We start from the raw sequence: 11,929 nt of genomic DNA, 5'->3' as shown, positions 1-11,929 counted from the left end.
CGACTCGGCTCGGCTCGGCTCGGCTCGGCTTGTCGGCTCGGCTCGACTCGGCTCCGTTCGGCTCGGCTCGGCTCGTCGGCTCGGCTCCGTTCGGCACGGCTCGGCTCGGCTCGGCTCGGCTCGGCTCGGCTCGGCTCGGCTCGGCTCGGCTCGGCTCGGCTCGGCTCGGGGCCGTCGGATCCCGGTGGCTCGGCGGCGGCCGCTCCGGCCCAGCCCAGCGCAGCGCAGCGCAGCCCGGCAGCGCGAGCGCGAGCGCGGGCCCGGGCCGCCCGCCCGCCTCGCCCCGCGCGCCCATGCGGCATGGACGGCCCGGCCATCATCACGCAGGTGGCCAACCCCAAGGACGACGAGGCCCGCGCGGCCGCGGGCGACAAAGGTAGGCGGCGCGCGCGCGCGCACGCCCGTGCACGCCCGTGCACACTCGTGCACACCCGTGCACACGCGCTTGCACGCGCGCACTTGCACGCGCATGCCCTGGGGGTCCCGGGGCGGCGGCCCGGGGTGCAAGCGCGGGAGATCGGGGTGCCGGGGCGTGTGTGCGGAGACCCCGGGAAGGGGAAACTGAGGCCCGGGAGGGAGGGAGGGAGGGAGGACTGTCGGGGGTGCTCGTGCGTGCAGAAGAGGGGTCCCGCGTGTGCCCCGTTGCGTGTGACCCCGCGATCACTCACTCACTCACTCACTCAGGTGTGTCTTCCAGCTGTGGCTTTCCCCCAGCAGCTGGCTAGCTTGGCTTCCCCGCCTGCCTCCACCTGTCATGCCTCCTGTCCCCCCTCTGGCTTGTCTTTGCTGACCACAGGCCCCCCTCTGAGGAGTCTTGGGGCCGCCCCTCTCCCCTCTGGAGTCCACTTTCGGGCTCTCCTGGCAGTGCTCAGGGTGACTCCTGGCTCTGCACTCAAGACCCACTCCTGGCCGGGCTGGGTGGCACATAAGGAACGCTGGGGGTCGAACCCAGCCCTGACATGAGCCCCACCTGGGCCCTACCTAGGCCTGCTCCCACCCCTTCTTTACCCCTCAAGTGTCCTGCTTGCTGACCCTGAGGCTTGGACAGACTGTCTAGAGAGGCCAAGGAAGCTGGCTTCTACTTGCTCTGACAACTGACCCCAGCCTCTCTCTCTCTCTCTCTCTCTCTCTCTCTCTCTCTCTCTCTCTCTCTCTCTCTCTCTCTCTCTCTCTCTCTCTCTCTCTCTCCTCTCCCTCCTCTCTCTCTCTCTCTCTCTCTCTCTCTCTCTCTCTCTCTCTCTCTCTCTCTCTCTCTCTCTCTCTCTCTCTCTCTCTCTCTCTCTCTCTCTCCCTCTCTCTCCCTCTCTCTCCCTTTCTCTCCCTCTCCCTCCCCTGTATGTGTCACAGCTCAATGCGGGAACCCTCAGACTTCTTTCCATGTGTTTTCACCTGGACTCTGCCAGGAGAGCTCAGCCAGGCTGAAGAAGAAGTGGGTGGGAGGCACATGCCAGTGCAATTTCCCATGTGGGAACCCCGGCAGGCTTTAGGAGTAAAATAGCAGTAAGCCCCCAGAGGGATCCTCAGGTAGCAGAGTTGACACCCATTTTGTGCTTCTGGAGACCCGAAAAAAAAAAAAAGGCAAATACGCAGATTTGTTTTATTTTAAGTAAAATTAGAATTCAGACTCCCCGGAACCTTTCTCTTCAGCTTCAAAAGGGGGCTAGAAAATTCTGCTAGGCAGGTGGTAGATGCAATCAGTGAATCTGGGTTCTGGCCCCAGATGGCAGCACCCAGGTGGTCAGGGCTTCCTGCCTTAGGGTCTGCTGGTTCCTGGGACTTAAGGCTGCAGGCTCTGGGCTGGGCCTTGTTCCCAGGGAGTGATGTGGAGCGGGCCTCCTTGCACGGAGCACATCTTGTGCTACAGGGAGCACATGAGCAGGGGAAGAAGGGGAGTCGGTATTTGCCATTGAGTCCAAGAGTGGGTGCCTAAGTACTTTCCCCACTTCCCTCTCCTGGCCAGTCTCTCCAAAAGCCAAACCATGTACAAATACTCAAGGGCAGTGATTGTGCTGGTCAACTTGTTTACACTGCTTCTCAGCACATTCTTATTATCTTTAACGGCTTATTTTGTTTGTTTTCTAGTGTCAGATTGGCTGGTTGTTAACTGACTGGGGGAATTCCTTACCTGCTGCAGTGGGGTGGGTGGCTAGTGAGTAATGTCCTCCTTTCTGAAGCATTAATGTCCGAGTTGCTTGTACTTTTGTCTTTAAAACGTGGATATAATGTTGGCTACCTTCCGTGCAGCAGCCACTGGGCAGAGCCAACTTTTGGACTGGCTCCTTTGGATTCTAAGCCACTAAACAGGTTCAGCAGTATTTCTCTCTTAAGACTTTGATGCCTTTAGATATGCACGATGCATTTAACATAGGTTTAGTTACGATAAATCTGCCATCGTTTTGTTTCTAAATATTGAGTGTGTGGTATGCCCTGTGTTTTGTGGTAGGAAAAAATGCCGGCTTTAAAAATTGTACTTTCTTTCTGTATTCTGTGAAATTGAAACTTAAGTTTCGGAACTGGAGAGTAAGACTGGACAGGGCACTTGCCTCGCACGTGGCTAGCTCGGGTTCACTCCCTGGCCTCCCATATGGTTTCCCAAGCCGCGTCAGGAGTGATCCCTGAGCTCAGACTTAGGAGTAAGCCCTGAACATAGCCAGGTGTGGCCAAAACAACAACAACAACAAAAAGAAAAAAAGAAAGAAAGGAAAAAGAAACTTGGTTTTGATCTTAGGGTAAAATGAGAGTTCCCACATCGTCTCACTCTATAAGCCTTTCTTTAAGTAGTCATTTGCATAGCAAGTGTGGATTGTGTTGTTTTACATGCTTTGTGTCTCCTGTTGACACATTACCACATGGTGGTGCCCCAGGCAGATGACTGTCAGTGGCCTGCCTGGCCTGTCACAAATGGTCTATTTCTTCTAGTCATATTCAATTTGTAAGGACATTGGAACAAATTTGCAACAAATTTGCACTAGTTTAACTCAGGCTGCTATCTGGGAATTTGCTTTTATAAAATAATAAAGATAAGTCAAATAAAAAACACACACACACACACACACAGAAAAGTAGTTAAGAGCTATAAATAAAGTCATCTCAGAGAAAATCTGAACGGCCAATCAATGTACGAAATAGCACGACCTCATCGAAACTCTTTCCTGTGTCATCTTGCTTAAATGTCTAAATGGCTGACATTCCAATTTAAGTTATACAGAATTAAAATTTAGGGGAAATGGATAGATAATCGTAAAGAATAAAGTGAGTACAGACAGGTTCTTATGGAGTCATTTATTCCTGATTTGATTAGGATACAGTTGGCTGCAAGTAACAGAAAACTAGGCTTGGCTTTGGCCAATAGGATTTCATTTTTCTCTCAGAACAAACGGTCTGGAGGTCAGCTGCTGCTGGCTTTGGTTCAGAATCTCAATGATACCAGTATTGACAATACTGTTATTCTCCTGGTACTTCATCATGGCTGCCATCGCGCCACATACTACAGCAGAAAAGGGGGGCAGTGTCAGTCAGGTCTATCTCTTTTGCCTAGAAAGCCACACTTTCCTCTAGACTGCTCAGCAACTTTTGCTGCTATTGAGCTGGCTCGAACTGGGTAACATGGTCACCCTGCCCTGCATAAAGTGAGTTTCCAACTTCGGTTGGAGGCAAGAGTGGAAAGGGTGATTGGAAGGGGTGATGATTCAGACACCAGTGTTGCCTTATCTTCAAAGCTCCAACTCTGTTCCTGGGTTTCTAGCTGACCGAAATATCCCCCCCTCCTCTCCTCTCTTCCCCTGCCCCACACACACACCCCCAGTGGTGCTCAGGAGTTACTCCTTACTCTACACTCCTGGCAAGCTCTGGGGGGGCATATGAGATGCCAAGGGTCAGACCCGGTCAGTCCTGCACAGTCAGCCAAGTGCAAGGCAAACACCCTCCCTACCTGCTTTATTATTACTCTCATTTGGGCTCACAGGAAAATGCACATGTAGTAGTAGAATATAGGTACTATCAGTAAGCAAATGGTATAGCAATACTCGAAAATACTACAAGGCAGTTAAAAAGCATAAGCGTGGTTATATCTGAACATATCAATGTCTAATTTCCAAGACATTTTAAAAGAGTTAAGAAGGAATGTAATGACATAAACAGAAAGAAGATCATATCTTAGTGTAGAAAGATTTCACAAGACCAGAGAAATAGCTCAAAGGGTTGAACGGATGCTTTGCATGCTAGAGCGCCAGATTCCATCCCTAACCCCACTGGCCACACAAGCAGCAAGCCTGGAATAGCCCCTGAGCACCGCTGGCTGTGTGCCCAAATTAACAACAGAAAAGTCACAGATACAAAGTACTGTACTTATTTCAAGAAATATGGATAAATATTAAATATTAAATATATTAAATAATTTGGAAGAAGATACTTCAGCCTGATAGCATTATGTCTAGGGAGAAGACAGCTACCAGAAGTGAGGGAATTTTGGCTTTTTGTTTAAATATTAGTGAAAACATACTTGCATTTCACAAATGAATTTTTTTCAACTTAAAAGATGAACTTTTCAAAGCCTTTTGGAGGTGAATTAATAAAGAAGTTGAAAAATAATAAAACAAAACCCTCCATCAATATGCAATAAGAGCAGGAACATTTCAACTCTAGCTAAACAGTTAATTCTTTTGTAAACTAATACATGTCCCTTTATGGGATTTCTTCAGACAAGTTTGTTTTGGCAGGTACTTTGGTCCACAATGATAGGTATGTTTCCCCCAAATGTTTACAACACTTGTATTAAGCTGAACCCAAGAACCTTTAACCTTTGGCTTCTAACAGAATTATCACTGAGAGAAGACACTTGGAACAATAGTTATTTCAGATGTCAGGATATATTTGAAGTAGATACAGACTGATTAACTACAGATTGAATAACTTTTTTAACTTTTTTGTGGCGGGGGCGGGGTGTCACACCCGGTGGTGCTCAGGGGTTACTACTCCTGGCTCTGCACTCAGAAATCGCCCCTGGCAGGCACGGGGGACCATATGGGATGCTGGGATTCGAAACACTGTCCTTCTGCATGAAAGGCAAACGCCTTACCTCTATGCTCTCTCTTCGGCCCCATAATTTGGTTGTATTTTTAATTTTGGTAGACCAGTTTTCAATGTTTGTATTTAGAAATGTTTGCACTTTTTTTCTTTTATATTATCTATATTTATATCCTATGATCTTGCTGAACTGGTTTGTGTATTAGATGTGATTTTTTTTAATGATTTCTTGGAGTATTTTTCATAGATACACCTCATTAAATAGCTTACATGTTTCTTCATTTCTAATTTGTATACCTTTTTTTTTTCTTGCTTTAATGCAGTGTTTCTCTACCAGGGTTCTATATAGCCCCCATTGGATCTCCAAGGGGACCACAAGTGAGAATGGTATATATAGAAGGGAATGGGGGAGTGTGAGACTAGCTGGTCAATGGATAGGAAGTAAAACAAGGTCATAAGGGGGCTCTGATTGGAAAAAGATAAACACTGCTTTAATGCACTGACAGGATTTCCAGAAGTATAATAAATGACAATAAGAATGAAACCCTTTCCTTATTTCCATTGGAAAACATTCAGTTTTATTATCTTTAAGTATATCAGCCTTTCTTTTTATAGATGATATCAGGCTGAGACAAATTCCCTGTGTTCTGTTTTATTTCTTGAGAATTTATTGAGAATGGATGGTGATTTTTGTCAATGCTTTTCCTGCATCAAGAGATATGATCGGGCCCGGAGAGATAGCACAGCGGCATTTGCCTTGCAAGCAGCCGATCCAGGACCAAAGGTGGTTGGTTCGAATCCCGGTGTTCCATATGGTCCCCTGTGCCTGCCAGGAGCTATTTCTGAACAGACAGCCAGGAGTAACCCCTGAGCACCACCGAGTGTGACCCAAAAACCAAAATAAAAAAAAGAGATATGATCAATGAGGCCAGAGTGATAGCACAGCGATAAGGCATTTGCCTTGCATGCGGCCAACACAGGACAAACCCCGGTTCAAATACTGGCATTTCATATGGTCCCCTAGCCTGCCAGGAGTAGCCCTGAGCACTGCTGGGTGTGACCCAAATACAAAACAAAACAGAGAAAGAGATATGATCTGGTCGGGAGAGATAGCACGGCAGTAGGGTGTTTGCCATGCACAGCCAAAGCAGGACAGTTCCCCCAAGCCTGCCAGGAGTAGCCCCTGAGCACCGCCAGATGTGGCTCCCCACCATAAAAAAGATATGATCATGTGACTTTTCTTCATTAGTTAATATAACATGCTATTTGATAAATAAACCTGTGATATACATTGATCTATATTAGCATATTGATAAATTTTGTTTGAAAACCTTTATGTATTTTAACATCTGTATTTATGAGTGATATTAATATGTAGCTCTCTTTTACATTATCTTAAGTTGGTTCATTATCAGCATCAAAATTAAGTGTTCTGGGGCCGGAGAGATAGCATGGAGGTAAGGCGTTTACCTTTCATGCAGAAGGTCATCGGTTTGAATCATGGTGTCCCATATGGTCCCCCGTGCCTGCCAGGAGCAATTTCTGAGCACAGAGCCAGGAAAAACCCCTGAGCACTGCTGGGTGTGACCCCAAAACCACAAAAAATTAAGTGTTCTGGGCCGGGAAGGTGGCGCTAGAGGTAAGGTGTCTGCCTTGCAAGCGCTAGCGTAGGATGGACCATGGTTCTATTCCTCCACCCCACCCCACCCCCCGTGTCCTATATGGTCCCCCAAGCCAGGGGCGATTTCTGAGTGCATAGCCAGGAATAATCCCTGAGCGTCAAATGAGTGTGGCCCAAAAACCAAAAAAAAAAAAAAAAAATTAAGTGTTCTAATCTATTTTCTTGAGGAGATTGTATATAATTGGTGTTAATTCTCTTGTAAAATCATCTGATCCTGGAGATTTCTTTTGGGAACATTTTATAATTACAACTTAATTTTCTTCAAGGGTTATAGGATTATTCAAGTTTATGTCGTAAGTGTGAGGCTATTTTTAAAAGGTTTGCTCCCTTTGATCTAAATTGTCATCTTTTTTTTTTTTTTTTTGGTTTTTGGGCCACACCCGTTTGACGCTCAGGGGTTACTCCTGGCTATGAGCTCAGAAGTCGCCCCTGGCTTGGGGGGACCATATGGGACACTGGGGGATTGAACCCGTGGTCTGTCTTACTCTAGCGCTTGCAAGGCAGACACCTTACCTCTAGTGCCACCTTCCCGGCCCCCTAAATTGTCATCTTATTGTATGAAGTTGTAAATACTCCTTTCTTACCTACTTGATGCCTGCGTATTCTGAAGTAATGTCCTGTTTCATTCCTAATTGGTAATTTGTTTCCTTCATCTTACCTTTTGTCTGCCTGCTAAAGGCTTCTCCAGGTTCTGATGTTTCCAAAGAACCAGATTTGTGCCACGGATACTCTCTATAGAATATACTATTCTCTCTATTTTAGGTTTTCAACTTATGAGATTTCTATTCTTCTCCCTTCTTTATGCTTGATTTGGGTTTCTCTGACTCTTTTGGATTCTTGAGGTGAGTTTTGATTATAGTCGGAGACTTTTCTTTATTTCGAAGGTATGTCTTTAGTGCTACAAGTTTTCCTCTTAGAACGGCTTTCTCTGTGCTCCAAAATTCTTCACATTTTATTTTCTACAATTCAGTATATTTTTCAGGCTCTTATTTTTTTTTTTTGGTTTTTTTTTTTTTTTTTGGGGGGGGGGTCACACCCGGCGGTGCTCAGGGGTTCCTCCTGGCTGTCTGCTCAGAAATAGCTCCTGGCAGGCACGGGGGACCCTATGGGACACCGGGATTCGAACCAACCACCTTTGGTCCTGGATCGGCTGCTTGCAAGGCAAACGCCGCTGTGCTATCTCTCCGGGCCCAGGCTCTTCTTTTTAAGCAACTTTAGATTCATAACAGAATTAAACAGAAAGTAGGGCTTCCATGTTACCACACAGACATAGCCTCACTCCTCACATTGCATAAAGTGTGGATTTATGACAATTGATAACCCTACGTTGATCATTTCATCCAGATTAAAGTTTACATGTGGTTCACTTGGTGCGCTGCATACGGCATGGTTTTGGAAAGCAATATGGCGTGTATCTTGGTCATATCGTATTTTTCCTATAGTTTCTACCTTCTACTTATTTTCCCTCCCCACAGATAGTTATATTCTTATAATAACCTATTATAACAATACAACACATAGTCTCATGGTTTTACCTTTTCTACAGAGTCATTTAGTTGAAATTACACAGTATGTAGCCTTTTTCAGTTTTTATTTTTCTTCCCCCTCTGTAATACACATTTTAGGTGCTTGTTAGAGCCTTCTATTGGATTTTTTTTGTTTTTATTTTTGTTTCTATGTGGCTTTTAGAATGGAACCTCCAACTACTGCCTCAGTCCAGCTCTCCTATTAATTCTAAAATACTTTGTGCGGTTGTATTGCAGTTTTCCATTCAACTAATGGACATCTTTTTTGGCTTCCAATTTCTACAAATTATGACAGAACTGCTATGAACATGTCTATGCAGATTTTTCTTTTTTTTTGGGGGGGGGGTCACACCCGGCAGTGCTCAGGGGTTACTTCTTTTTTTTTTTTTTTTTTTTTGGGTCTCACCCGGCAGTTGCTCAGGAGTTACTCCTGGCTCCATGCTCAGAAGTTGCTCTTAGCAAGCACGGGGGACCATATGGGGCGCCGGGATTCAAACCGATGACCTTCTGCATGAGAGGCAAATGCCTTACCTCCATGCTATCTCTCCGGCCCCTCAGGGGTTACTTCTGGCTCTATGCTCAGAAATCGCTCCTGGCAGGCTCGGGGGACCATATGGGATGCCGGGATTCAAACCATTGTCCTTCTGCATTTTAAGGCAAACGCCTTACTGCTGTTCTATCTCTCTGGTCCCTATGCAGGTTTTTCTTATATACAGAACAAGAGAGAAGAAAATGTGAATCAACAAGGAGTATAAGTTTATGATTTTGTTGCTTGTTCCATCACTGTTCTTGAGCCCATCCATTTTTTCCTGTTTTTTTTTTTGTTCTCCTTCCTCCCTTCCTTCCTTCCTTCCTTCCTTCCTTCCTTCCTTCCTTCCTTCCTTCCTTCCTTCCTTCCTTCCTTCCTTCCTTCCTTCCTTCCTTCCTTCCTTCCTTCCTTCCTTCCTCCCTCCCTCCCTCCCTCCCTCCCTCCCTCCCTCCCTCCCTCCCTCCCTCCCTCCCTCCCTCCCTCCCTCCCTCCCTCCTTCCTTCCTTCCTTCCTTCCTTCCTTCCTTCCTTCCTTCCTTCTTTGTTTAGGGGTCACACCAGACAGCGCTCAGGGGTTCCTCCTGGTTCTTCAGCCAGAAGTCATTCCAGGCAGGCTCGAGGGACCATGTGGAAGGTCGGGATTTGAACAACAGTCTGTCTCGAGTTAGACGCATGCAAGGCAGTCGCCCTACCCACTACCTCATCGTCACTCTTGTTCTAATTTTTTAATTGAGTTTTTCTTCATAACTTGTATTGGTTTGCTGAGACTTTATTTCATTCCTGAGGCTATTCTCTTGGGGATCATGCTGGATGCTGGGCATTAAACCTAGGTCAGCCACTTGCAAGGAAGCACCCTTCCTGTTTGTACTATCTCTGTCATAACTTATTAGCATCCAAAGCAAGCATCCTACCTGTTTTACTATTTCTCTGCACCCCCATCATAACCATTTTTGAATTTTTATCAGGTGAGTATAAAATCTCTTATCCTCTTTCTTGGCGTTGGTGTCTGTTGTTTCTTTCATTCACCTTGAGGCTTTCTGGTTCCCGTTAAAATAAGGGAATTACAATGGAAATTGTATCCTGTTCTGTGACTCTGCATCTTATTTAAACCCCGTGTTTTAGTTGGTTTCTTTGGCAAAAGGAAAAACCTTGTTACGACCAGACAGAAAGAGAAGTTCGAGCTGGAGTTGGCGGTGGGGGTCAGAGGAAGTCATTTCTGCTCCCACGTGATCTCTTGTAAACCAAGTGGATCTCCTTCCCACTTGGCCCTGATGCTTTCTTTACCTCTTCCAACTTCACCTCAGCAGGATGGAGAGGGTCACTAGGTTCCTGTAAGGTAATGATGGAAGTCCAGGCACCATGTAGACTTCGCTGATACGATTAAGAGAGGAGGCACTGTCATGGGTGAAATGCTCTTTTCTGGGGGCTGGAGAGTAGTGAGTGGGGGGCGTATGCCTTTCATATGATTGACCCAGGTTCGGCAGTTCCTGAGCACCACCAGGAGTGACTACAGAATCAGGAGTGAGCCCTGAGCCCAGCCAGGTGTGGTCCCAAGACAAAAACAAAAAGAAATGTCTCTCCTATGTTCTCTGATACTACTCCCGCAGGGGCTCCTTGGTGAGGGTAGAATTCTAGGTACCAGTGCTGGCCTACTTGTGTCTCTGGTTCCTAAATCACGATCTCCATGCATCTGTGAGTAGGTTCGTGTGTGTTTGTGTTGTAAAAATATGCACGGTATCTGGCTTCATTAGAACTATTGTCTGAAAGTTATGTTTTCTTGTTTTATGGGCTACGAGTAGAATTCTATGAGTTCTAGGAGTTCTAGGAGTAGAATTTTGAAGAGCACTCTGCTTGCATTTGTTGATTTCTCCCCATAGCCAGCCTCTGGAGCTTGTTGGGTTGTTTGAAGCAAAGAGGTAACCCAGGACCGACTGTCATGTTTTAGATCTCAATGCCCTTTTTGCTGCTTTGCCTTCTCTCTGTCTTTCATCTTCTTAGCTTTGTTTTAGGAATAAAGTCTAAGATTTTTCCTAGTACTTAGTATGTCTTAATCTTCTGTCTTCTGGAATTCAAGTTCTTCAGATTATTTTTTAGATCAAATAAAGTATTTTAAGGAAGGATCAAAGTTACAAAATATTAAGGTTTATTTTAACACTATGCTAATGATCAATGTAAAATTCAAATTGAGTTAGTGCTTAGAGAATCCTGATTGACCTGACAAAAGGAAATGATAGGGGTTGGAGCGGTGGCACAGTGGTATGGCATTTGCCTTGCACACAGCTGGCCAAGGACAGATCCCCTAACCTAGGAGCGATTTCTGAGCGCATAGCCAGGAGTAATCCCTGAGCGTCATCGTGTGTGGCCCAAAAACAAACAAAAAAAAAAGGGAAAGGAAAATGATAATGAATTCAGCATGAAATGAAGTCTAGATCACTTAGACTTTATTGGCAAATACTGTTTAATTAACTTTAAAAGAAAGCATTTTTAAGCATTGGCCACCTCCCAAATCTCTTTTTTATATTGTTTTTGTTGTTTTGTTTTGGGACCACACCCGGCAATTGGCTCAGAATTTATTTCTGGCTCTGAACTCAGGGATCACTTCTGGCAGGATTCGGGGGCCCCTATGGGATGTTGGGAATCAAATCCAGGTCAAGAGCATGCTAGGCAAGCACCCTACCTGCTGTACTATCTTTTGGGCCCAATTGGAGTTCTTGAGTCTCCTCAGTTAAATGTATTTTCCCATTTTATTTGAAGAAAGGAACTTATCCATGGAATAGATTCTGATGGAGATATGACCCAAAGCTGTAGGCCTGGCTTTTCAGTACTCAAGTCTGTCAACTAGATGCAGTTTTGGCACAGCAGTGCTGGAGGTTACCAAAGCTGACTTTGCAGTATTCGGTTGCCAGAGGGGCGCAACTGGCAACCACTTGACTGTACTTTAGAGACTTCATGATGTCAGTAAGTGAACTTTGGTCCTCCAAACTTTGGTCCCTGCAAAGGCATACACTCTATCTCTTAGAGCTGTCTTCCTGACCTCTCAATGAATTTTCTATCCACTAAACACATTCTCCGTTTAGCAATCGTGTTTAAACCTTTATATGTCATCTTATCAGTTAGGAAAATGTCCATCTTAGCAAGTAGAAATGTCTTCCTGGGGTAAACAAAATGA

General features: G+C 45.6%; 1 protein-coding gene across 1 annotated transcript in view; it reads left to right on the top strand.

Annotated features, from left to right (window-relative positions):
• The first annotated feature begins 288 nt into the window (after positions 1 to 288).
• CTDSPL (CTD small phosphatase like) overlaps positions 289 to 11,929 on the top strand; it is a 134,119-nt gene continuing 122,478 nt past the window's right edge. Inside the window, exon 1 of the mRNA XM_049766457.1 lies at positions 289 to 376. Within this exon, the coding sequence (XP_049622414.1) occupies positions 301 to 376 (76 nt within the window). The 5' untranslated portion in view covers positions 289 to 300. The remainder of the gene's footprint in view (positions 377 to 11,929) is intronic.

Source organism: Suncus etruscus, chromosome 20, assembly GCF_024139225.1.
Source record: "Suncus etruscus isolate mSunEtr1 chromosome 20, mSunEtr1.pri.cur, whole genome shotgun sequence".
NCBI lineage: Eukaryota > Metazoa > Chordata > Mammalia > Eulipotyphla > Soricidae > Suncus > Suncus etruscus.
The sequence above is the reverse complement of the archived record's forward strand: the minus strand, read 5'-3'. Positions and strand labels throughout refer to the sequence as shown.